The 25,610-nt window shown below is 41.6% G+C and overlaps 1 protein-coding gene across 5 annotated transcripts; it reads left to right on the top strand.

Moving 5' to 3' along the window:
* The first annotated feature begins 1,636 nt into the window (after positions 1-1,636).
* Positions 1,637-25,577, top strand: ccdc30 (coiled-coil domain containing 30). Of its 5 annotated transcripts, none has more exons than XM_061681876.1 (26): positions 1,637-1,726; positions 2,323-2,507; positions 3,563-3,745; positions 4,746-4,866; positions 5,187-5,377; positions 7,853-7,927; positions 8,337-8,493; positions 8,701-8,772; positions 9,623-9,738; positions 9,809-9,933; positions 10,008-10,200; positions 10,395-10,493; positions 10,902-11,030; positions 11,121-11,258; positions 12,554-12,732; positions 12,843-13,077; positions 13,380-13,550; positions 13,644-13,853; positions 19,548-19,705; positions 19,805-19,949; positions 22,313-22,434; positions 22,581-22,722; positions 22,826-22,962; positions 23,112-23,229; positions 23,400-23,449; positions 23,542-25,577. In XM_061681876.1, the coding sequence occupies exons 2-26, from the start codon at positions 2,493-2,495 to the stop codon at positions 23,735-23,737; spliced, it is 3,477 nt and encodes a 1,158-aa protein (XP_061537860.1). In that variant the 5' UTR covers positions 1,637-1,726; positions 2,323-2,492; the 3' UTR covers positions 23,738-25,577. The 5 variants fall into 5 exon arrangements, with proteins under 5 accessions (XP_061537860.1, XP_061537841.1, XP_061537877.1 ...); XM_061681857.1 differs by having other exon boundaries at positions 8,286-8,493; XM_061681867.1 differs by having other exon boundaries at positions 1,639-1,726; positions 2,320-2,507; positions 8,286-8,493.
* The last annotated feature ends 33 nt before the right edge of the window (positions 25,578-25,610 follow it).

The following is a 25,610-nucleotide window of genomic DNA, read 5'->3' as shown; positions in this document are numbered from 1 at the left end:
TACTCTGCTTCTCTTTGCTAGTCTTTATCAGCTGTTAGCAAATGAGGGATGGGCTTTTTTTTAAAAAAAAATAATTATTTTATTTACTAGAGGTGAACATTCCAAACTAGGTCAGGTCAGCCCGATGATGTAGGGGTGTGCCGGTGAGTGCATGTTAAATGTCACCCTGTCAGTCATGTCTACTGTCTCTGATAGGTTGTTCTTCCTCGGGTATGGTGTTTTCTTTAAATACAAAAAAACAAACAAAAACCTACAAATTTACCCTTTAATTTCAGGGCACATTATTAAGAAACTGAGGAGCAACCTAAGTAATAAAAATAAATAATATAATAAATTTAATTAATGAAAATATTTGATTTCATTTATTCAAATAAATTATAAATATAATAACAACACATTAATAATTACAATCAATAAAAATGTTATATGTTTAAAAAATGAAAAAGATGACAAAGGTTAAATCTATGTAAAAATTACACAAATGACCCACAAGTTGAGAAACACTGAATTGGAAGATTGTGTGGGAAATGAGCACACACATTTGTGCATGATTGACATGTGGGTATGTTGAGCATACTGGTCACGTGCAGGCAGGCAGGAACCACGCACAAGCTATGTTTGAACTGTACTATGAAGCAGGATACAGCTTAAAACATACATACTGTGATCAGATAGACCTGTAAGGTTAGATGTAAATCAATAAATACAAAAGGAAAATGAACAAATGATGTAACAGGGCATACTACAACCACAACGATCCATGATCACATGATTTGGAAAGTTAGTGTAAAACATGCCACTTTGTCACCCTCTGGCGGTGATGCTATCACTTTGGTGGTTTTAACCTAAGTTTGTACAGTACAAATTCAGAGGGTACAGTCGTGAAGTCATAATTGCACTACATTTTTGTATGATGCCAAATTTAAATATCACTGGACGAAGAAACAGTCATATTGCTAATATATTTTGTGTTTCCCAACTTTGATTGAGCCAAGGCACCTATTTTAGTTTAGAAAACTCTACACCACTGAACAAAGAACTCACAAAAAGTATGAATACTGAAAAAAAGAAATAATCCATCCATCTTCTGAGCTGCTTCTCCTCACTCGGGTCGCGGGCGTGCTGGAGCCTATCCCAGCTATCATCGGGCACGAGGCGGGGTACAACCCTGAACTGGTCGCCAGCCAATCGCATGGCACATATAAACAAACAATCATTCGCACTCACAATCACACATACGGGCAATTTAGAGTTGTCAATTAACCTAGCGTGCATGTTTTGGGGATGTGGGAGGAAACCGGAGTGCCCGGAGAAAACCCACGCAGGCACGGGGAGAACATGCAAACTCCACACATTGAATTGATTGATCCAGGTCCTCAGAACTGTGAGGCAGACGCTCTAACCAGTTGTTTACCGTGCCATTTGCAGGCTTCTGTTGCACAATTGATTTAGGTATGTAATATCAATAAATTGGAATCAATATATTCTAACTTGTTGAGAGGAACCTGTACTTCTGGCCCGTTCAGTATTTTCTGCAATGTAAAGTTCCTTTTTTTTAATCAAGTGGTGTTCTATTACAATTGATAGAAATCTGGGGCTCACCCCTCCAAACCTCGTAATGGTACGCTCCGTTGCCAAGGTGCTCGTGGAAGCCAGTTCGCTTCGCTTGGCATTACCGCGCCTGTCGTCAACCTTTTGCTCAACTTGGACTAATTGTCGTTCAAGGGTGAGTAAAACGTTTATCGGCAAGCTTGCAAGACGAGCCGCGATACAGCTAAGAAGTGGCAAGCGTTGTATTTTTCTCTCACCACGGCGGTCACTAGCGCGACTCCAGAGAGGAGAGTCTCGAGGGTTAGCTGGGTTAGCGTTAGCTCAGCGTTCAAACTTTGGAAGTCGCATTGCAGTCTCGCTAACCCGGGTACTCGCCACCGAATACGAGTGCAGAATTTGATCCAACCGAACACAGCTATAAAACTTTTTAGGGCTGCACCGCATCTTGGCTGAGCTTGCGTGGCCAAAAGGAATGCAAGTGGTGTTGTTCTGAAAGCCTGCGTTCTCTGCTCCCCCTCTTCAGACATTTTGAAAATAACGCTATTTAACCCCATAGTGGTCGCAAGAAGTAGATTATGCACGAGGATTTTCAAGACATCATCATAGACATCACTTGGTTCACTATATATCCTTACCACCGTATTTCAGTAGCTCTGACATGATTGACTGTATCTTAATCTGCTTTTAGGCTTTGCGTTGGATCCAGTCCTCTCTCACCAGGATCTCAGATTTTCAAACTGCATTGACCGTTATGTTTCATATCCTCAGCAGCAATGATGGGGCAGAAGAGAAATTTGGAGGATAACTTTGGTGCATGACGTCAGATTGACTTAAGAGGACAAATCTTCGTCTTGAACCTTGCTTTTATTCCCCCTCTACCAACCACGGAAGACAAGCTCAATCCCTGCCAGATGCTGCTCCATCCAATTTAATGTGTCACCATGGACCGCGAAGAGGTAAACATTTCAACTATTGATGTACTTGTTTTGAACAGCCTCTACTCCATTTTACTTCTGTCACTCCGTGACATACAGTCTGTTTTAATGCACATGACTGATTCAGCTTTTATGACACTAACTTGACATCTGCTTCCTACTTTTAAGAATATAGCAGCAGTCGCATGAGCGTGTGATCTTGTATTTTTGGTCACTATAGTAATCTTTTCGCTTCTCTTATAAACCTTATCTTGTCATTTGGTTCCTTCCCGCAGTTTAAAGTGTTTAATGATAGTGTGACAATATACTGCATGTCACTGGCCACTCCTGGGGCCTTATATGTGGCCAACTCGATTTACACGACCTGCGAAGTACAGTATTGAGTTCAGCAACAGGTGTTTAGTGTTGCCTGGTTGCCAGCCAATCGCAGGGCACACAGAAACAAACAACCATTCACACTCACATTCACACCTAGGGGCAATTTAGAGACTTCAAAAACATGCATACCATGCATTTTTTTGGGATGTGGGAGGAAACCGGAGTGCCCGGAGAAAACCCACGCAGGCACGGGAAGAACATGCAAACTCCACACAAGGCGGGGGCCGGGAATTGAACCCCAGTCCTCAGAACTGTGAGGCAGACGCCGACAGCTACTTCTTGGGTATTAATTAATTCCACCAGTTAGAGACACACTAACTAAGAGAGTCCAGATGTATCACCTCAGCATACTTCATGACATCAATTACTACTTTCCTGTCTGCCAGGGATTTGGCTGCACCTTGTGGCATTTTAGGACATTATTGAAAGAGCACAAAAAACACTAATAGAGTGATTTTTTTTTCAGAAAATAGCTAAAGTTTCCACAGCGATTCCACAGAAAATAAATGTGAAATTCGGGAAAAGCCAACTACAGATATGTAGGCTTTACTGTATATTTAAATCACGGACATGCAAACTACTGAGCACACCAGATGGTCTTTCATGAGAAGTTAATACTTCAGCTCTTATCTAGCATTGTTTTTTTTAGTAAATGTGAAAGAATCCGGAAAAATGGGCTTCCTCCTCTTGGTCCCCAGGTACAGACAGAGCTGGACCAGATTTCCGTGTGGCTCAGGGATGATGGTTTGCCTCCAGGGGCTAGTCCAGATGAGCGCCAGCACCACCTTTGGCGGCGGCTCCTCGACACTGAAGCGGAGCTGCAGGTGTCCACCCAGGAGCTGCGTACTTTGCGTTCCCAGCAGGCCAATGAGATGAAGGAGGTGAGAGTCTTTGTAAATTGTTGCACAAAGGATGGAAGGGTCTTATCGCCCAGTCTTACAATGGTTTAAACAAATGCTGTGCCAGTCCACTGCTACCTCTACCAGTGTTTGCGTGTGTGTGATATGTAGTGAAGTGCTTGCCCATAAGAGGATAAATTGGCAGCATGTGAAGTGAAAACATTTTGAAATTTGAGCAGTTTTGATATTGATTTTATTCACTTTTATGCAAGTTTCTGTCATGTTCATACTCAACTCAATCTATTCCCAATTCAGATTTGTATTCTATTCTGTAGCACAATTTTGAGATTAGAAGTAATTTTTCCCCCTGTCCCGTGCCCCCCAAAATTCCACCACAACACAAACACACAACACCGTATTGATTTTTACATATTACATATATTTTACATATTTTATATATATATATATATATATATATATATATATACACTTGTGTCCCTCCTCACCTTTTTGATGTTTTCAGAAATGCACTTTGCACATGTAAATATTTATGTTCTTGTTGGATATATATATATATATATATATATTGTTTTAAAGAAAGGGTGTGTTTGGTTGGTTGTAGACTAAAGAGTGTCGCAACTAAATAAAATAAATAGGAAAATGCGACCAGGGTCAGAACAGTTCAGAATCCCAGATTTATGTAATGCCGTAAAAATGATCACATTTAAAATCCCTATTGTTTTTAATGGGCTAAATTTAAAAACAAAGAGCTCTTTGTCAGATGGTAGCTGTTTTGCAGAAAAGGCTGTGCAGTCAAACGAATGTATCCATCCATTTATCCCATTTAACAGCGGTGAAATCTCATTAGATGATCTTGTAATTTTGTTGTGTATTTAGGATCTTTTGTTTCTGTGACTGAATGAACATGTTCTCTTTTTAGCAGATAGCTACTAAATTATTTCAATTGGTGAAAATCCTTGGTGGATGTATGCTTTTCTTGAGCGCTCTTTTTACTTTTTCAATTTGTCTTATTGTTTGTTAGATGGACAGCTATGTAGCGCATATCCGTGGGCTGCTGCAACAACGCGAGTGTGTGACTGCTGGCTGTGAAAGGGACAACGAAAAACTGCAACAAGAGCTGCTCCACATCAGACAGCAACAAGGTGAGACTTTGCGCACTGCAATCTCTCAGCGAACATACAGAACTCTCCTCACAAAAAGTTACGGATATTCAGCTTTTAGGTGCAATTTCCGGATGAACCTAAAAAGCACTATAACCTTTTAGAGTTTAACTTCATTTGGCCTTATATCTAAACTTTTGAATGCACGTCTAACTGGTCAATCTTTCAGTATTTTGGCACAACTTGCTGTTTTTTAACGATGAGTTGAATGGCAAAATTAAAAACGCATGATCATTTTCTCCCAACAAGTACCCGTTGTGAGTCTTATTTCCCAGTCCTGTTCTACAAAACCTGTCTTCTAGAGATTCAGAGCAAGGAGCTGGCAGAGATGTTAGCACAGGAAGACCTTGGGGAGATGGGTTTGAGCAGCCCCAGTGAGCAGGTGGCTTACCTATTGGTGGAGAGGGCAACACTGCTGGAGAGGCTTGAGGCTGCCGAGAGGAGGCTTGAGAGCCACAGCTTGTCTGGCAACATAAGGGATGTCCCGATCCAGGTGAAGAACACAGGTCTGCTTCTGGGCTGTATATTTAGTGACTTCTGTTACATCGTTACTATGCACTAAAAAGTAATTATCATAAGCTTGTTCTTATGTTGCATAATACATACATACAAATCAGTCACCTTTCGACGAAATTCGCTGTTTTTAACTCAAAATTGGAACCCATTTACCTGAATCGTATAGATCCGATGACTTTTTCCTGGTTGGGGGGGTCGCCGTCGCTGTCTTCAATAGGCTGTTTCTTACTCTTTGAATTGAACACTGGCAGCTAGCGGTAACAGTACTTTTACTATGTTACAATGACCTAAATGTCGCTCGCTACTTTGATTTATCAATTATTGCTTATTTATCAACTATTTAGTGCGCGAGACTATGACTTCGACTTCCGCATTGGGCGCTGTTTGCGCCAATCTAATTTAAGCGCTTGTGACGTTTAAGTCTAGTTCACCAATCAAACGACAAAAGAAAGTCACATGACCTCGGACAACGTCTTCTACTGGACTTCCTGGGCGTAGGTATTAACACTAGATAAACCAGCCCAGCTGATCGGCGTGCCTAAATGGCCACCATTTTGGGAAGGTCGTCATTACTGTGAAGACAACAGCGAGTTACTTGTTTTTACATTTAGACGAACAAAAACAACAGCTTTCATGTGTTGTAGTATTTGTCTGGCACTGTCTTCCCATCAAATTATTATTTATTGTTTGTGCTATTTACTCAGTACCTGAGTAAGAATTTCACTGTGTACTGTGTACTCTTACTCAAGTAATTTTTTGGAGGACTACTTTTTACTTCTACTTGAGTCACATTATTGTCAAGTAACAGTACTCTTACTTGACAATACAATACAATATTTACAATATTTGGTTACTATACCCACGTCTGGAGTGGACATCCTCCATTGCTACTCTTACGTTTAAGCAACATTTTTGCTCATCAGATCAGCCAGTTTCGTATTTGTTGCACTGGTCTTTTGTATTTTTGCGTTGAGGTGCTACGGGTCGTGGCCCTGGTTGTGGTCCCAGCGGAACCGCGCACATCGGTGACAAGAGCTAATCCGCTAGTACATCTTGTATTAATTAGGAAATTACAAAAAAATAATTAGCTGGGATAATTAATTAATATTTTTCTATCTTCTCTCGCCCGAAGACAGCTGGGATAGGCTCCAGCACGCCCGCGACCCTATTGAGGACAAGCGGTACAGAAAATGGATGGCTAGATAAGAAAACTTTATTATTCTCACAATGGGGAAAGTTGGATCGTTTCAGCAGCAATTATGGATATAGGAAATATAGATATGTTATATAAATAGCATGCAAGAGAAGACCCACCAGAAGTACATTGCACAAAATAGAAACCAACACTCTTGTCCATTCATAAACTATCCAATTCAATCATTTAGCAATGTTATTTGTTTGTTTGCAAAATAGAATACTGAGTTTTAATTTTGATGTTTGAGATCTGATTAATATGCTTTAATGGACTTGCTTTTTTTGTTGCCAGGGTTAAAAACGGAATTGCCAAAGGTGAATAAATCTATAGACACAGATATTTTTGACGATGGGACGTTGAAATCAAATGTACTTTGAGTCAGGCTGCAATTGTCAACTCTAAATTGCCTGTAGGGGGAAATGTGAGTGCGAATGGTTGTTGTTTATATGTGCTCTGCGATTGGCTGACAACCAGTTCAGGATGTACCCCGCTTCTCGCTCAAAGATAGCTGGGATAGGCTGCGTACTGCGTCGGCCATCACAAGGTTGATGTGTTAAAAAGTATTGAAGCCATGATTTATTAGTGATTATGATTGTGACTGTTGCAATTTGGACAAATTGTTCTGAAAGTGAATTTGTATATGTTGTTAGTTCTGCATTTGCCTTTCAGTGTCTCTCAGCAGTCACTTACTCAATTTAAATTCACAGCTACTCGTTAATCTCAAGTGGGCACGTCTTTGACCAATGAGTGAAGGTGTAGCCACCGCATGAAAGTAGCAGTGCCTTCTGGGGCCTATTCTAATCAGAGTAAAACACATTTCAATAAAGTCCTCCATTTGCTCGGAAGTTTATGTTCCCATTTTACATTATTCTATTGTCTGTCTGTGTCTCAAAATTGCCCGTAGGTATGATTGTGAGTGCGAATGGTTGTTTTATCTCTGTGCCCTGCGATTGGCAGGCGACCAGTTCAGGGTGTACCCCGCCTCTCGTCCGAAGATAGCTGGGATAGGCTCCAGCACGCCTACGACCCTAATGAGGATAAGCGGTACATAAAATGGATGGAGGAATGGTTATCTCAAGCACATCTCCTGACCAATGTGTACATGCATACGCCTCCTGAATTTAGCTGAACTTCTTCTGTGCTCTGCTGGTTAAAGAAACCAGTGTGGCGCTTCCCTTAACCTTCTTTTGTCCTTTTCTAATCTTATCATTATTTGTTTGCTGTGCTGTTGCACACACTGGTTTTTGCTCTCATCAGGGTTCATCTCAGACTCCATGGAAGAAGCTGTTTGGGCTGCGCAGGTCTGCTCAGAACAAAAACAATATTACCCCTGTAGGTTCCCTCTCCAGACTAAACTAACTCAACTAACATACTGTATATGGGATTTTAAAACAACCACGTGAACAGTAGCTTGTATGGCTTATTTCAGTGTGGCACTGCTTGTTACTACTGGTACCTGCATGGCCACAGTAATGGTTTTGTCACTAACATGTCCTTGTGAAGTATTTTTGTAAGTGATGGGAGGTGATGGGCACATCACAATTGCCAGCATGAGAACTGTTTTTTGTTGCACTTACACATAGAACACGATCCCAGATGGCCCTTACTTTACGGATGTGCAGCGATGATGAACTGAACTCCCTCTTCAAAATGCATGTCTCTGACAACACCCGCTTTATCTCCTCCCAAGCTTCCTGTCCAAACCCCACCCGTCATTGATGCCCATCTCATCCAACAACAGGCTCACAGTGAGGAGCTGTCCCGTGAGCAACATGAACGGCGGCGGCTGGAGCGTGACTTGGAGGAGGCGTCGAGCAGGCTGGAGATGGCTCATCAAGAAATCCGAAGGCTCAACAATGAGCTGGATGTGACCAAAAGCAACAGCCTTGACCCCTGTGGTGTGTTGCAAATACTCTGTGTGCATCCTCCAATGAACTGCAGGTCAACATGTTGGGATTTTCCTGCTCCTGTGTAGTACTATAATAACGTTACATTTATCTCTAGGCTGCTTGTATGTACAACCATTTTGTCAACAGGTATATAGGCATCTGCAGGAAAGAAAGTGTATTTTGTACCTTACAAAATAACATGTTTTTAAATATCAGGGTCTGAGCTTCAGGAAACACTCCAAGAACTAGAAATTCTGAAGAAAGAAGTGGACAAAGTAAAACAGTGCGGTGAGATTGTAAACATTTTGTGACTGGCATTCAGCTACCACTGAGAGATAAGCCTTTTTCTTAAGTATGTTTGTCATTGATCTGGTGCTCATTTGTTTTATACTATACAGTTTTTTTTTCATGGAAATTTCATGTCAATGTTACCTGATTGCAAACAGATTTTTTTGGGAGAGAGGCGGGTTTACACTTTGTTCTTTAAAAAAAATGAATGTTACGAAAGTAGTATAAACTAATATGAATACGAGATGTGTCAGAAAAGGTCCAAGACTGATGTCACAAATGATATATTTCAAATCCAAACGATAAGTTTTCCCCTTCAAAGTAAAACCCCTAGCGTCTAACACACTTTCCCAACGTTCTCTGCCATGCCTTCATGTACAGCCGGAAGGATTCTTCCGTTGTCACGGCCATCTTGATGCAACCACGTCTTCAAAACAGGGCCCCTTGATGACGCCCATGAGCTTGGGAAAGAGGAAAAACAATTACATGGATCCTGGTTGGGGGTGTAGAGTTGCTCCTGCAGAGGCAATGTTCTTCTTGGCCAGGAACTGTTGGCTGCTCTGGGCATTGTAAGCAGGCGCGTTGTCATGGTGAAGCAGCAACAAGTTGTCCTGCTGCAAATGCCACAGGATCTCTTTGTAGACCTGCTGGTTGATTGTCTGGCTCACATTGAAGGGGGAAATAAAATCGTAGTTTGGGTTTCAAATCTGTTCCGTGACACCAGTCCTGAATTTTTCGGACACACCTTGTACACAGTATATAATCAGCATAAAAAGACAAATCAGAGAGAGAAAAATACATTGGTTTAGCTTAATTACCCTTGCCGTATTGATGTAATTTGTTTTTTCAGATATGATGAAGTTGCAGCGAGCCAAAGAGCAAAGTAACAGACTGGATGCTGACAACAGAAGTCTGAGGGAGACAGTGCGCTCTTTAGAGTCTGATAAGAAAACCCTTCTCGAGCAGGTTAGTATTATTGTACATTAAAAGTCTATTTATGTTCAGATTATACAGCAGCTTGCTGCTGTTTATCCAGTTGGAAACAAGGAACGTAGACCAAGATGCTTCCCTGAAAGAGGATGGGAGGCAAAACAACAATTTCAGTGAACTAAAGAACATGTCTGGCTTTTCAACTAAAGAATCGGATCCAACTCACAAACGGTAAACCTGAAGTCTTTAGCAACTGCCTCTCGGTCAGTAGTATTATACTGACTCATCCTATCATTCAATATCAGCTGTCATGCAATGATGGAGGACAGACTTGTTCAGGTGAGAGAGCTGGAGCGTCAACTCCAAAGGCTACGCAAGGAGCAGCAGGAGCTGGAAGAGAGGAATGAGGAGCTGGAGGCTTTGCTCGGTGAGGCCCAGAATGCCAGCAAGGAGGAGAGGCTTCGCCATGACGGAGAACTGGAGGGACTACATCGACGGGTAATGATCAGCACTGAACCCTCCCAGCGAATTTTACTGTGGGATTCGTAGTTAGTATTTTGACAGAGAAGGGGAAAGTAGTGTGTTTCCCTTACATCAATTAATGTGAGTCCTTGATTCAAAGAGAGAGTTAAGGTTGGAGTTTAGGACAGTCTCCTTTTAGGGTCAGTAATAAATGTGAACTTATCATGCAGATCAAAAACCTTGAGGGAGAGCTGAAGAAGCAGGAAACCCAAGATAAGCTGTTAAAGAATGGAGAAGAGGTCAAAACCACAGAGTCCTTCTTACAGCTGGTAAGAAACTTCATGGTGGCTTACTATAATTTAAATACATATGAATCAGCCTCATTGAGGTATTTAAAAATGCTTTCCTTTTTGGTTAGAACATGCAAAAATATCTGAAACCTCATGAGTATTGAAAGCAAGCAAGCATTTAATAACTGAGGGCTTATTTTAATTCATCGGTTTACATGTTCATTTTGAGGACTTGTGACAACTGTCATTTTTATACTGATATTTTACAATTGGCTTGTAATTGAAAGCAGCACCAATCTTCCCTTCTCGCATAAAGTTATGGAAACTGTCCATGGTTGGAATCAAGACGTGACTGAATTACCATTCATGTGACAATTTAGTGTAGAAAAGGTAACCGTGATAAAACTAAAACAAATGCATCATGCTCCTTTGTTGCTGTATATCAAGCACCTACGGGACAGCGGCCCGGAGAGAATGGCTCTGCTGGAAGCTCGTCTGACTGAGGAGAAGGACTGGAGGAAACAACTGGAGCTGGACCTCAGCGCTGCTCAGGCTGCTTTAAAAAAAGACAAGGAGGTAGTGTGCAATGATGGCTTCATTACATTTGTTGCATTTCTCTCAATAAAAGTTGCAACTGAAACAACAAATGTTCTTAATCTGTGCAAGGCTTTGCAAATTGGTGAGAGAGATCTGAAGAAACTGAGACTTGAGGTTAACAGTCTCCAGACTGAATGCCAGCAAGGGAAAACTCTCATCAAGGGTCTCAACCAAGTCAAGGGGGAAAAGGCGGTTCTGGAGGAAAAGGTTTGCCAGCTGTTGTCTTCGTACATTGGAGTTGTCTGAGTATTGCTATTGTTATTGTGAACTGCAGTAGAACACCCTACCACCTACCCATCTTTTCAGGTGGTTGCATGAGCAGAGCACAACCAGTTTGTTGGCTCGTCCTGCAGTTTAATTTTATTAACTATCAGAGAACAGGACTGATATATCTAACATTTGCATCCTAGTTTATGATTGAGTACAGACAAGGGTCTTCTAAAACAATCAAATCAGCATATACAATGGGTACGGAAAGTTTTCAGAACCCCTTAAATATTTCACTCTTTGTTATATTGCAGCCATTTGTTAAAATAATTTAAGTTCTTTTTTGTGTGTACACACCACACCCATATTGCTAGAAAAAAAACTTAATTGTTGAAATTTTCACTGATTTATTAAAAAAGAAAAACTAAAATATCACACAGCCATAAGTGTTTAGTAGTAGCTAATACAGCCATGAGTCTTTTTTTGGAATGATGCAACAAGTTTTTCACACCTGGATTTGGGGATCATCTGCCATTCCTCCTTGCAGATCCACTCCAGTTCTGTCAGGTTGGATGGTGAACGTTGGTGGGCAGCCATTTTCAGGTATTTCCAGATGCTCAATTGGGTTTAAGTCATGGCTCTGGCTGGGCCATTCAAAAACAGTCACGGAGTTGTTCTGAAGCCACTCCTTCGGTATTTTAGCTGTGTGCTTAGGGTCATTGTCTTTTTTGAAGGTGAACCTTCTGCCCAGTCTGAGCTTCTGAGCACTCTGGGGAAGGTTTTCGTCCAGGATATCCCAGTACTTGGCCGCATTCATCTTTTATTCGATTGCAACCAGTCTCCCTGTCCCTGCAGCTGAAAAACACACCCAACAGCATGATGCTGCCACCACCATGCCCCACTGTTGGGACTGGATTGGACAGATGATGAGCAGTGCCTGGTTTTCTCCACACATGCCACTTAGAATTAAGGCCAACAATTTCCATCTTGGTCTCATCAGACCAGAGAATCTTATTTCTCACCATCTTGGAGTCCATCAGGTGTTTTTGAGCAAACTCCATGCAGGCTTTCATGTGTCTCGCACTGAGGAGAGGCTTCCGTCAGGCCACTCTTTTTTTTCCTGTCTATATGGGGTGCTGTGTGAACATTAATTAAGAAAAAAAAGAGCTTAAATGATTTTAACAAATGGCTGCAATATAACAAAGAGTGAAAAATCTAAGGGGGTCTGAAAACTTTCCGTACCCACCGTATGTTAAATAAAAAATATGCCCTTCCGCTGCGTTAATGTCTTTCAGTTATCCCAGACGGAGCGAGCTCACCGTCGACTCCAGAGTGAGCTGGAGCGTCACAAAGAAAATAACCACACCCAAAAGAACCTGCGAGATAACAGAATACAGGTGGCCCAACTGCAGGAGCAGGCTGACAGGCTGACCAAAGAACTAAGCAGCCTTCAGACAGAACACAACACACTCAAGTGTGTGGCATGACTTGGAAATGCTGAAAGGAGAGAAACTAATGGGCTATGATAGGATAGTCAAAAAAAAAATGATTTCTTGTTTGACTTACATGTGTTGGCTTTTCCAGAGATGAAATGGCCTCTGAGGGGCAGAAGGCTGCTGAGCTGCAGGCCAAACTGAGTGACAGTATCCAGAAGAAGCTGGCAGTTGAAGGGGAAAGAGAGAAACTGGAGATTGAGATAAAACACCTCAAGCAACAACTCCAGCAGCATCACTTAGCACTTAGCAGCAACCTGAAGTCACCTCAATTAGAGTCAGTTTCTGGTCCAGTGGAGAAGACCATAGAGAAATGCTTGAATCAGGTAACTACAATCAATTTTCTCAATTTCACCAATGATTCCTTGTCATCTTATATGATATTTTAATGCACTAGTTGTAATGGAAGGTTCATATCTGATCATAAACATCCACATTGATTCCTGATGTGACGTCCTTAGCGTGTTCTAGCATGTCCTATGCTGTACTTGATGTTCTCAATACAATGCCAAAGTTACGGATTTAGTTTTTTTTTAATCATCAGGGATCCCATTTTAGCTTCAATAAAATCTTGTGTGTTTGTATGATTTTCATCCTTAGCATCCATGTCTCCTCATTCTTTCATTAGTCCCTGGACATAGTCCAGCATCAGAGGGCAGAAGAGGCTAAACATTTGAAGCAGGACCTCCAAAGAGTACAGAGCCTTTTCACCTCAGCAGAACGAGAACTGCGCTACGAAAAGGAGAAGAACATGGACCTGAAGAGGCACAACACCCTGCTGGACAATGAAAAACTTAAGGTTTTTGTTTTATTTTTTATGTTAAACTGTAAATGTTAGGAGGAATGAGTAACGCATTCGAGGAAATGTTGTTAATAAAATTGCCTCCTTTAGCTTTCTGCAGAGCTGAACCAGGTGCAGACCAAGTTGGCCCAGGTGCAGCAAAGTCTTCACACTCAGGTGACTAGTTCAGAACGTCAGCAGCAGAGAATCAGGGAGCTGGAGCTGGAGCTGGCACGCCACTCATCCAACCGCAGCGTTGCCAACAGTCTGCAAGAGGAGTTGCAGGCCGAGAGGGCACAGGTCATTACTGCTGACAAAAAGGTCAGTGTGTGGGACACACACACTCAAATATTGCATTATGGTCCCAGTGTTTGAGGACTAGATCACTAAATTTTGCTTTAAGGCAAATGGTGATTGTCCTGATGTTCGCCCTTACCCTCTGTTGTGAAATGTAGTATTTGCCATGTTCTGTTGGTTCAAATTCGTTTCCACAATTACGGTGCTTACTAATCATGTTATGCTTCAAAGAATATTGTCATTAACTTTTGTTGACACAGTTAAAAAAAGATCATTACTGTCTTTAGAAAACACTACGTATCCTTAATAATGGCTGAATTTTGTGCATATTCACATCTCACATTCACGTCAGACGCTGCTCCAGACGCTGTTCCAGCCACGCAACACTGTGTGCGTCCGATAGACAAACTCTTGGCACTTCCCCCTTGTCTACTTACATTTTTATGTTTTACTTTTACCTTCGTTTCCACTTTTTGAGACATTTTAGAATTTCTGAGAGCAGAGTAGCCCTGTTTTTGAGGCAACTAGACCTAGACACCAGCTTGGTGCTAACAACACTAGGTACTCTGATACAGTGACACATGTCGGCTCCAATGATACGAGAATGAGGCAATCAGAGATGACAAAGAGGAACATAGCCAGGACTTCTCGTCAGAAAAATCATGTCATCTCACCAGAAAAAAGTGTCGCCATCGAGTAATTGTCTCTGGCCCCTTGCCACTCAGAGGCAATAATGAGAGGTTCAGCAGATTATTCTCACTTCACCGGTGGCTGGCTAGCTTCTGTAGCAAACAGGTACTTCAGTTTGGAGATAATTGGCCTACATTCTGGAGGACTCCCATCTTGAAGAGAGTGGATGGTCTTCACTATAACAGGGTAGGCGCCACACTCTTCCTAGAAACACAGATTACTGTTTGAGCTTTCCATGACAGTTGACACTAGAGCCAGCCGGGACCCAGGTGATTAGCGTGCCTGTCTGAACGGGTGTGGAGTCTGTAAGGTTAAGGCCAACTAGCGCTATGCTGGACTCTAACAAAACACATAGTCCTGTACGTAGGTTAGAGTAACATACTACATATTCTGATCCACTACACACTAATGCATTGCAGACTTTTCTGCTTTCTACTGAGGTAATACTGTGTGATAAGTTTAAGCCCTCTTCCCTGGTTCGTTCTGCAGATGACATGTCGAGAAATAAGTACCTGCAGTATTAATTTTTTTCCGCGCCCACAGCAACTCAAAATATAATATGGGTCCTAGACGATGCATCTTATTAACAATACTACTATGAATACTCTGGAGGCAAATAGCTCCAATCAGCCCACTTTAATGAAAATTGGTCTTATGGATATTAGATCACTTTCCTCAAAGGTTTTCCTAGTCAACGATTTTATCAGAAACCATAATCCTCAATATGATTGGTCTTTGCGAGACTTGGTTAAAACCAAATGGGCTTTTACCACTTAACGAGGCATCTCTCAGTGACTGAACTTGAGGTCTTCCGTCAGCCATGGGGATATAGTTTACTGAATTACAAACCAGCTCTTGTTTCAGCTAAAACTAATTATTTTTCCATAATTATTTCTCTTAATAGCGGCACGGTGGACAACTGGTTAGCACATCGGGTTCACAGTTCTGAGGACCGGGATTCAAATCCCGGCCCCGCCTGTGTGGAGTTTGTATGTTCTCCCCGTGCCTGCATGGGTTTTCTCCGCGCACTCCGGTTTCCTCCCACATCCCAAAAACATGCAGGGTAGGTTGATTGAAGACTCTAAATTGCCCGTAGGTGTGAATTTGAGTGCGAATGGTTGTTTGTTTATATGTGCCTGGCGATTGGATGGCGACCAGTTCAGGGTGTACCCCTTGTCTGGTAGCCAGACAATCACAGGGCACATATTCACAAACAAGCATTTACATGCACATCCACAACATCGGACAATTCAGTCTTCAATGAACTGAAAATGCCTGATTTTTTTTTTAGAATGTGGGAGCAAGCCAGAGTACCCGGAGAAAACCCACACAAGCCTGGGTAAAGCATCCAAACGTCACTCAAGAAGGCCGCTGCTGAGATTCGAGCCCTGAACCTCTAAACTGTGAGGCAGACGTACGAACCAACCGTGGTAGCAATAGATATGACGACTAGCTATGCCAGCGCGTTCGAGCAGCCTGGCTAACCGACGTGGCGGCCATATTATGGAGGTTGACGTGTCCATCAAAGACAGTGCATGGACATTGAGGTTAGGTCATAACTTGCTCAATTCTCAACCCATTTTTTACAAAATTAACTTTTTTTGTCCACGTGGTCACTACAGAATTAAGTAAAAAAAAAACAACTACTTGTGAAAGGTTATTCCCAGTTCCCTTATTGTGATTGTACAACATTCTATCCTTCTCATCAGATCAGGTTGTTAATTGATGTGCATATGTACGTCCTATTACATTTTAGCCTCTTCGATTCAGTGGAAAATATGTATCTGGATCATTTTCGCTGTTAAGAACCAAGATGTTTGTGTTCAACTGGTTGATTTTGCAGATGTCTGTGCTCTCTAAGTCAGAATCAGAATCGTCTTTATTTGCCAAGTATGTCAAAAATTTGTCTCCAGTAGCTGGAGCCGCTCTGGTACGAAAACCGTCAATTGACAGAGAATACTTTTGAGACATAAATAAATAAAAAACACAGTCACTGAGCAGTAAAGGGTTGCCAGTAATGTGGTAATGCCGGTACCATTTTATTTTATTTTTTTACAATTGTGCAAAAAGATGCAGTCCTCTAACAATTAGAGCAGTTTTAAATGACTAAGAGAACAAATAGTCCGGTGCAATGACCATTGTGCAAAGGGCGCAAAGACTTGTATGCAGTTTAAAGTAACTAGTAGTGCGATAATCTGGGACAATGTCAATTGTGCAATGGTGCAGATGCTACTCAGGCACATGAGTGGCCAGTATTGGTCAACAACAGATATACAAATAGTGCAGAGTGGCGAGACTACTACAGTGCGTGCAGTAATGTATAATTGGCCCCACAGAGATGTGACAACAATCTCAAGACAAAATTGGCAGCATGTTACAATGGAATTGTAAATTAACTGTTTAAGAAGTTAATGGCCAGAGGGAAGAAGCGGTTGGAATGTCTGCTTGTTTTAGTTTGCATTGTTTGATAGAGCCTACCTGAGGGAAGGAGCTGGAAGAGGTGGTGATCAGGATGTGGAGGGTCCAAGAGGATTTCACATGCTTCTGTCTTAGTTCTGGCAGCGTGCAAGTCCTCCAGGATGGGTAGGGGGGTACCAACAATCTTTTCAGCAGTTTTTATTGTCCGTTGCAGTCGGAGTTTGTCCTTTTTTGTAGCAGCACCAAACGAGACTGTGATGGAAGAACACAGGACTGATTCGATGACTGCTGTGTAGGACAGCCTCCTGTGGCAGGCCGTGCTTCCTCAGAAGCGACAAGAAGTACATCCTCTGCTGGGCCTTTTTGAGGATGGAGTTAATGGTGATCTCCCACTTCAGGTCCTGAGAGACTGTAGTTCCCAGGAATTTGAAGGTCTCAACGGATGACACAGGGCATTTGGACAGCTTGAGGGGCAACTGTGGCGAAGGATGCCTCGTGAAGTCCACAATCATCTATACAGTCTTGAGCGTGTTCAGTTCCAGGTTGTGTCAGCCGCACTACAGCTCCAGCCGTTGCACTTCCTGTCGATACTGTTTTGGCAAATCTTTTTCTGACAAAATAAGTGAGGATGCAATCTTGTCTTTGTGGGTTTTTATTACAAAAAAGAAAAGTCTTTGCAAAGAGAGGTAAAGGTACAAGTCTTACGAGTTGTCACCCGTTACTGAAGCCCAGACTAAAAGCCCCCTTGTTATATCGAAGTGAGAGACAGAGAAAGAAAACAAAACAATTATCAATGTCCAGCTGCAACAAGTAATACACACACAGAGCTAGTAATCACAACATAATAATAAAGCATGTGAAAGTTGTCTAAAACTAATAGAAGTAATATTTGATATATATATCCATCCATCCATTTTCTGAGCCGCTTCTCCTCACTTCTCCTCACTAGGGTCGCGGGCGTGCCGGAGCCTATCCCAGTTATCATCGGGCAGGAGGCGAAGTACACCCTGAACTGGTTGCCAGCCAATCGCAGGGCACATACAAACAAACAACGATTCGTACTCACATTCACACCTATGGGCAATTTAGAGTTGTCAATTAACCTAGCATGCATGTTTTTGGGATGTGGGAGGAAACCGGAGTGCCCGGAGAAAACCCACGCAAAATCAATTTTTTTATTTTGACTATCATAGCAATGCAGATGACACAGCTGTTCTATCTAGCAGAGTCTCCAGATGACTACAGTTCAATTGAGGTGTTGTGTCACTCTCTAAAACAGATCAATATCTGGATGAGCCAAAATGTTCTTCAATTAAACCACAACAAAACTGAGAGAATTGTTTTTGGCAATAAAGAAAAGAGGATTGCTGTTAGTAAATACCTGGAGTCACTCGCTTTAAAAAGCAAAGACCAAGTCCGAAACCTTGCTGTTCTGATTTCAACAGTCATAACAAATCAATTACTAAAACTGCCTTCTACCATCTGAAGAACATATCCCGAGTGAAGGATTGCATGTGTCACGCAAACCAGGAGAAGCTCATCCATGCTATTATCGCAAGTAAACTTGACTATTGTAATGGTCTTCTGACTGGACTCCCAAAAAAGAGCATTAAACAGCTGCAGCTCATTCAGAATGCTGCAGCTCGGGTTCTGACCTATTACTCCAATTCTAAAGTCTTTACACTGGCTTCCAGTCAGCTTTAGAATATATTTTAAAGTTCTGCTACTGGTCTATAAAATCACACAAATGGTTTAGGTCCTGAATACATGAATGAAATGCTAATGAAATATAAACCCAGTAGGGCTCTGAGATTGACAGACTCAGGTCAAATAGTGGAGCACAGAGTCCATAGCAAACATGGTGAAGCAGCATTTAGCTATTTATGCTGCACACAAATGGAATAAGTTGCCAACAGAAGTGACGTCAGCCCCAAGTGTGCATGTTTTTAAGTCCAGGTTAAAAACTCTTCTTTTTCCCCCATGCTTTTTAGAGCATTTGCACTTTAAAATGATATTTCTTGCACTGCACACTGTTTTAATTGTATTTTTTTTCTTTCTGTTTTCAATGTTTATGAGCTGTTTTTCTTTGTTTTTAAATGCTTTTAATCATGTAAAGCACATTGACTTACCTTGTGTATGAAATGCGCTATATAAATAAATTTGCTTTGCTTTGCTTTGTGATGGTCCAGCATGAGGTGTTCGAAGGACTTCCTGACCACAGATGTCAGGGTAACAGGCCTGTAGTCATTCAGACCCGAGATTTCAGGTTTCTTGGGGACTGGGATAGTGGTGGAGCGTTTGAAACAGGATGGTACTTTACACAGTTCCAGAGAGCTATTGAATATCTGTGTGAAGATTGGAACAAGCTGGTCGGCACAGACTTTGAGGCAGGATGGGGACACCAGGTCTGGGCCTGCCGCATTGTTGATGTTTTGTTGTTTGAAGATCTGTCTCACCTCCTGTTCATGGATGGTCAACAAAATAGGGGGTGCCTCTCTTTAAAGTTTATTTCAAAGTGTTGTTATCAGCAAAAAGTCTGTTTCTGTATGGTGTTGTTAGTACTATTTTGGGTAGACTAAGTAGCGTTGGTCTGTTCGATTGTAATGACAGGTGCTGGAGCTGCAACAGCAGCTCAAGACAACCCAGCACCAGCTGCGCATTGAGGAAGCTCGGGCCTGTGAGAGGAGCCGTCTGGAAAGAGACAGCAGGGATCTATCTGACACCTTGTCCTCCCTGAGAGCCCAGCAGCAGGAAGACCAGATCAAAAGGTCATAAAAAAGTGCAGAGATGCTTACTTAAGGTCCTGTTTTAACCTGTCCTGTAACACCATAACCACGCTGGCCTCATCCTCCATCTTTCTTTTTCAGGAAGCTCTTGGAGCAGCGCGAGGAGGAGCTCCAGCACCAGGTACGTTCCCTGAGGTTGAAGGAGGCGTCGCTCACCAGGACCAATGCCGAGCTCAGCCACCGAGCACAACAGCTGGAGACAGAACTTAACAAGGCCCAAGAGGAGGTATAGAAAGCCATCATCCTTTGCTTTTACCACTGAATCACATTTCACACTCCTTAAAAGCTCAGTAAACCCTCAAAGAACTGTGTTTGAAAAATATTACCAACAATTTTTTAAAAATATATTCTAAAAGTCATGCCTATTCATGTTAACATTTTGCATATCATTTTTAATGTTTGCCATTTTAATTGATGGTTTATGTTATTTATATTGTATTGCATGATTTTATTTAACTAGTGTATGTTTGTAGGTGACTCTGAGTGCCAATAATTAAAATTAATTCTTCTTCTTCTAATTATTATTATTATTTTTGTACAAAATTTCACCATAAATGAACAAGATTGGGAGAGACAAGACTAGACAAAGCTCTAGTCTCACGGTAGATATTTCTTAGACTTTACACCGATTTTATCGGGCTGATCGGTATTGGCCGAGATTTACCATTTTATGCTGATCGGCGGCGGCACGGTGACCGACTGGTTAGAGCGTCAGCCTCACAGTTCTGAGGACCCGGGTTGAATCCCCGGCCCCGCCTGTGTGGAGTTTACATGTTCTCCCCGTGCCTGCGTGGGTTTTCTCCGGGCACTCCGGTTTCCTCCCACATCCCAAAAACATGCATTAATTGGAGACTCTAAATTGCCCGCAGGTGTGACTGTGAGTGTGAATGGTTGTTTGTTTGTATGTGCCCTGTGATTGGCTGGCAACCAGTTCAGGGTGTACCCCGCCTACTGCCCGATGACAGCTGGGATAGGCTCCAGCACGCCCGCGACCCTAGTGAGGAGAAGCGGCTCAGAAAATGGATGGATGGATGCTGATCGGCTTTAATGTCATAATTCACCAATCCGTCAATGACGTCATTGATCGGCTCCGCAAAAGATAGTTACTCCGCGTGCACAGTATATTTTAATCCAAAAGCTATTTTATTTTTAGCCTTGTCGTGTGTCTTTTGACGTAGTACTGTAAATATCTGACGGCCAATGAAGTTATTTATAAAAAATATAAATAAATAAATGACGTCGGCGGTGTGGGACAGCCAACACCTCAGAGACAGGCAGCACGTAATGCCCGGATCAGACGACATTTGCTCTTTCACGATTGCACTGTGAGACTACTGCAATATAATCTTGTATTCCGCTACCACCGCATCCCGTTTTTTACGATCATTGGGCTTTATCTTGTCAACTCAAATGCGACCGGATACACTCGTTACCGTGGCGACGACAACAAGAGTGGCTCGCGCCGACTGTATTATCAGGACTAAATGGGGAAAAACGTGTGTTGGTGGTCACCCGTGCTCAAGACAGGAGAGGACGTTCGTTTAAGTTTTGCTTGAGGTATGTTCACGTACTTTTAATGGACGTAAACGTGCCGCCGTTCTGTCGAATGATGCTCTAAAGTTTCGGTGTGGGCGAAGTAATTTTATTAAAAATAAAGTAATTTAATTACAGTAAGTTAGCACCCATTATTTCTGTCATGTAATGTTCGTTTGACCTGACTGATTAGAATACACGATCTGACTAGAGCAGTGATTTCCAACCTTTATGAAGCAAGGAACATATTTTACAATTGAAAAATCTCACGGCACACCAACAAACAAAAATGTCACAAAAAGTGGATACATTAATTACTGTATTTACTTCCTGCCATCTAATAGAAGACCATTCATTTGTTCTGTCTGTCACGATGCCTCGCTGGCATAAATAGATGAACAAAGATACATTATTTATTATAAATAGAATTGTTTGAGCAATTAAGTACAAAAGTATATACAGTAAACAGCTCATTTAAATAGACACATTCCTCCATCTTGTGATCGGTTATCGTTTTTTTAAACTCGCTGATCGGTAATCGGCCCCAAAAATCCTGATCATGTAAAGCCTACTATTTATTAGATTTTCCTCTGCATTCTCTTATGCCTATACCCTTTCACAAGGGTATCAGTGATAAGCCATAACAAGAAAGTGGTAATGACGATGATAGCAATAAAAAAGAAAAGTAATGTCATCAAAGTTGAGGCAAAGTTACATAATGGTACAAGTTTGATGCCTGGATTGAATCCCACTATGCTTTTATATTGCAATGTACAGCCCTTGAAAGTTGTCATTTTGGATTACTTGTTAATGACTCCCCAAGTATTTGTATCTGGTAGTACAGTACTTGTAGTACTAGTCTTATACAGCATAAAGATGTCCGCCTGTTGCTGATTTCGCCAAAATACCCTCAAGGGGATTATATTGTTTCTGTGTGACAATCAAATGTCAATGAAGCCCATTTAATTGCCTCTTTTAATTATTTTCTATTGTATACTGTACATCCCAATGTGTCTCCTTAAAGGAAACTGGCAGTAAAGCTTTTTTATCTTCCAGATAAGAGATGACCAAGCATCTTGTCGCAGACTAAAGGATGATCTAGCGGCCAGTCAGCTCGATTGTGACAGAATGCAGGGAGAGGTCAAGCAGGTTTTCCTGCAACTGAACACCCATGTCAGGTGAGACCAAAATGTTGTTCTATCACGGAATGCAACATTATACATTTCTCAGCATGCACATTTTCTCAGCTCAGCAAGTTATAGGTCTAAATGAGATGTGAGATGTCAATGCATCCTGTTAATAGCTTCTTTGCGACTCCAACTAGAAAGTACAATGAAAAACAGAGTCGACACAAGACCAAACTACATCAGGCCAAGCAGGTCTTTCTCCAAGCCACTGCACAGCGGGACAACACCATCCAGAAACTGGAGAACGACTTGATCCTGGCCGCCAATCTCTCACACAAGGTCAGACATGACGCTGTCTTGTGTAACTTAGATGCTTGCCGTTTTTTATGAATTTTGAACTTTGTGAATTTTGTAAGATTTTACAAATACCCTGAACCTACAGGCAAAGGAGAGCATCCATAATGTGATGGAGGAAAATGAAAAGCTTCTAGAGGAGAGGAGGAGGCTATTGCTGAAGATAAGCGAGGTGGAGGAAATGGGCAACAGTAGCATGAGAGCTGCATCCACTATCCAACACAGGTGTCAGTCAAACTTATACCTTTCAACAACATTCACAAATTGACCGTCCTTGTTATTAATAAACAATTTGGCTCCCTTGAAGGGCAGTATTCAACTAGTTAGCAGTAATAGTAGTTAAACACACTCAATGAATAGTGTGCCTTTCCAAGGGTCAACGTCTTAGAAGCAGAAAACGGGCGACTACAGGATCAAACTTTGAGGCTGTCCAATCAGGTCAGTTCCTTGGAGCGTGCCCTGCGGAACGCCCAGTCCTTCAACAGCAATGAGGTAACACACTTGTGTGCGCTCGCTCACAGACACACAACTTAAGTGGTCTAGCTCAACCTCTTGATTAATGAATTGACCAGTTGAAGAGGAATGTCTCAGTATTTTTCAGTGTGTACGTTCCGTTTCCGTTCAGAAAAGCCTTTAACACATTAATCATGTCAATTGAACAGAATTCCAAGAAAGTTCTTTGTGAAAGCATCCTGCAAACATCTAATTTAAGGTATGAATGTAAAAAGAGGAAAGATTATTGTAATTGTCCAATTTCTATCACTGGACACATTCTGCCATGTCTCTCAACTGTGTGTCCACTAGCTTCACGTCTGGTTCCTGTGACCCTTGGGAGTTGTTGGACGCAATCTCTCGCACCAAGTTTGAGCATGTGTCGGACAGCACTCGAGCATCGGTCTCCACGCAGCACCCATCAGAACAAGGCTACCTGAACCTCGTCTCTCCGCTGTTTCCTCCTGACACTAACCTGGGGACTCCGAATAGCGGTGGTGATGTGTGAGAGGCACCACAAGCTGATGACGAGAAGACAACGGGTAAAATCTAAGTGGAATCAAAATACTGTAATAATTATTATTATAGTATACCATTATAATGACAAAGGACTTCCTCTGCAGTTCTTGAAAAGTGGTATTAAAATGACAGTTTCTTATTGTTATGTTAATGGGTAAGATAGGACAAAGTACGTCAGGCCAGTGAATGTTGAAGTGATATTTAAAACTGAGCACTTTATCAAGCATTTCAGTATGTTTACAATAAGGAAAATGTAGCTGTCAGATGTGAATGATTTACATTTGTATCCTTTTTATTATCCACAATTTGGAAGTTTTTTTAAATGTAGTCAGTGTTATTACATTCGAGTGATAGCGTTGTGGACACGTTTACCTTGCAAAAGCCTGTGTAACTCTCCATGCCATAGTATGCACTGACGAGTCACAATTTTCTGATGACCTGCACAATATTATGATAGCCAATAGAAGAGCAGCATCAAATGTTCTGCCTTTACAAAGGTATGTAGCATGAATTAAAAATGAATGCATGATTAATAGGGAATAACCGCAACTAACTTCCACCTTGAGCAAACACGGATTGAAGCAAACTTTAAATGTCTACAATTTTTTTTGTTTGACACAAGATGTCTTCAAGAGCTACCAAAGATGGCAATATCTGATGTTAAGGCTTTGTTCGTGTTTATATGTAACATCATATTTGTATAAAAAAAATGATAGACATGTATTAAACTTTAGTCTGAAGACAGCAGCCATAAAGAAAATAACATTTTAGAAAGTTCAGTTTCAAATCATCATGTCATCAACCCATAATTATGCCAGTTATCGCGGCATTCACAGAAGGTCCGCCGACCTGTTTTCCGGGTTTGGTCCGCACATAGCGGATTAAGAGTTTAAGAGCAATGTGACAGCACTTTAGCACACACTCTAATGAGAAAAAGTAAACTTTCAATAAATAGTTGAAACGTAACCATAGGCTCGTTTCAATTTACCTCGGCGCACAACCCAATTTGAATAAAAACGGAAAACTTTAATCAGTCTCGTCATCGAGTCTGTGCCAGTCCTTTTGAGGTCGTGAGTCCACTCACGCGACCAAGGGAATGTTGGTGTTTTTGCGTTCCCTTTATCAAGCAAATGGTTAATTAACACACACTGTCTGTTGAAGTCCAAGCAACAGATACGATTCATATGCAGTCTTCGTCAAAGAGGTTGTTGCAGAAAGTGCGTCCTGTCACCCACCTCTCCCTGAGATTCTGACCAGATGCTCAGGAGAAACAAGGTTAGAAATAAATTACCTTTGTTGTCACAGTGGAATTGGAGATTCAGGGTGGGCATTATCAAGCCGACCAGCTACAGCACCCTACAGTGAATGTTCTGTTTTGATTGTAGTAATTTAACAATAGATTCAGAATATTTGATGCAGCTCTTCATTGTGGAAGTGCTCATAATGTTGTGGCTGGTCTGTAAATACCAGGTTTCTCTCCACTGCTGTTGCTGCTCCAGTATTTGATGCTAAGCTCATTTTAAACCTTGAAAGAGAAAGTGAGGTTATTTCTTTTATCTATTCTGAGTCTCCCAAGCATGATTTATTTGTTCATTCCCTGGAGGCTTTGTGAGAAGTAATTGCACTTGATCAAACACTGAGAGAGCTTTATGTTTTGTACAATCAAATCACCACTTGCATTTACTGTATTATACACAATAGGTACAGAAGAAACGTGTCTTAAATGTGCCAAAATAAAGTGTGACTTTGTTTGATAAATGGCAGTGCAGAGGAAACTCAAAAAAACCTTTTGACTTTGTGTTTTTAAAGCTATTTTCATAAATAAAGAATACTACACACAAATTTGCTTTCGCATCTTGCAC

The sequence above is a fragment of the Phycodurus eques genome, chromosome 1 (assembly GCF_024500275.1).
Source record: "Phycodurus eques isolate BA_2022a chromosome 1, UOR_Pequ_1.1, whole genome shotgun sequence".
Classification (NCBI taxonomy): Eukaryota; Metazoa; Chordata; class Actinopteri; order Syngnathiformes; family Syngnathidae; genus Phycodurus; species Phycodurus eques.
Note: the sequence above shows the minus strand (reverse complement) of the source record. Positions and strands in the feature narration are given on the sequence as shown.

Coding starts and splice junctions, on each gene's coding strand:
- ccdc30 (XM_061681857.1), top strand. Junction 8,773..9,622: donor GGACAAAGTAAAACAGTGCG/GTGAGATTGTAA, acceptor TTGTTTTTTCAG/ATATGATGAAGTTGCAGCGA. Junction 19,950..22,312: donor TTAACAAGGCCCAAGAGGAG/GTATAGAAAGCC, acceptor TTTATCTTCCAG/ATAAGAGATGACCAAGCATC.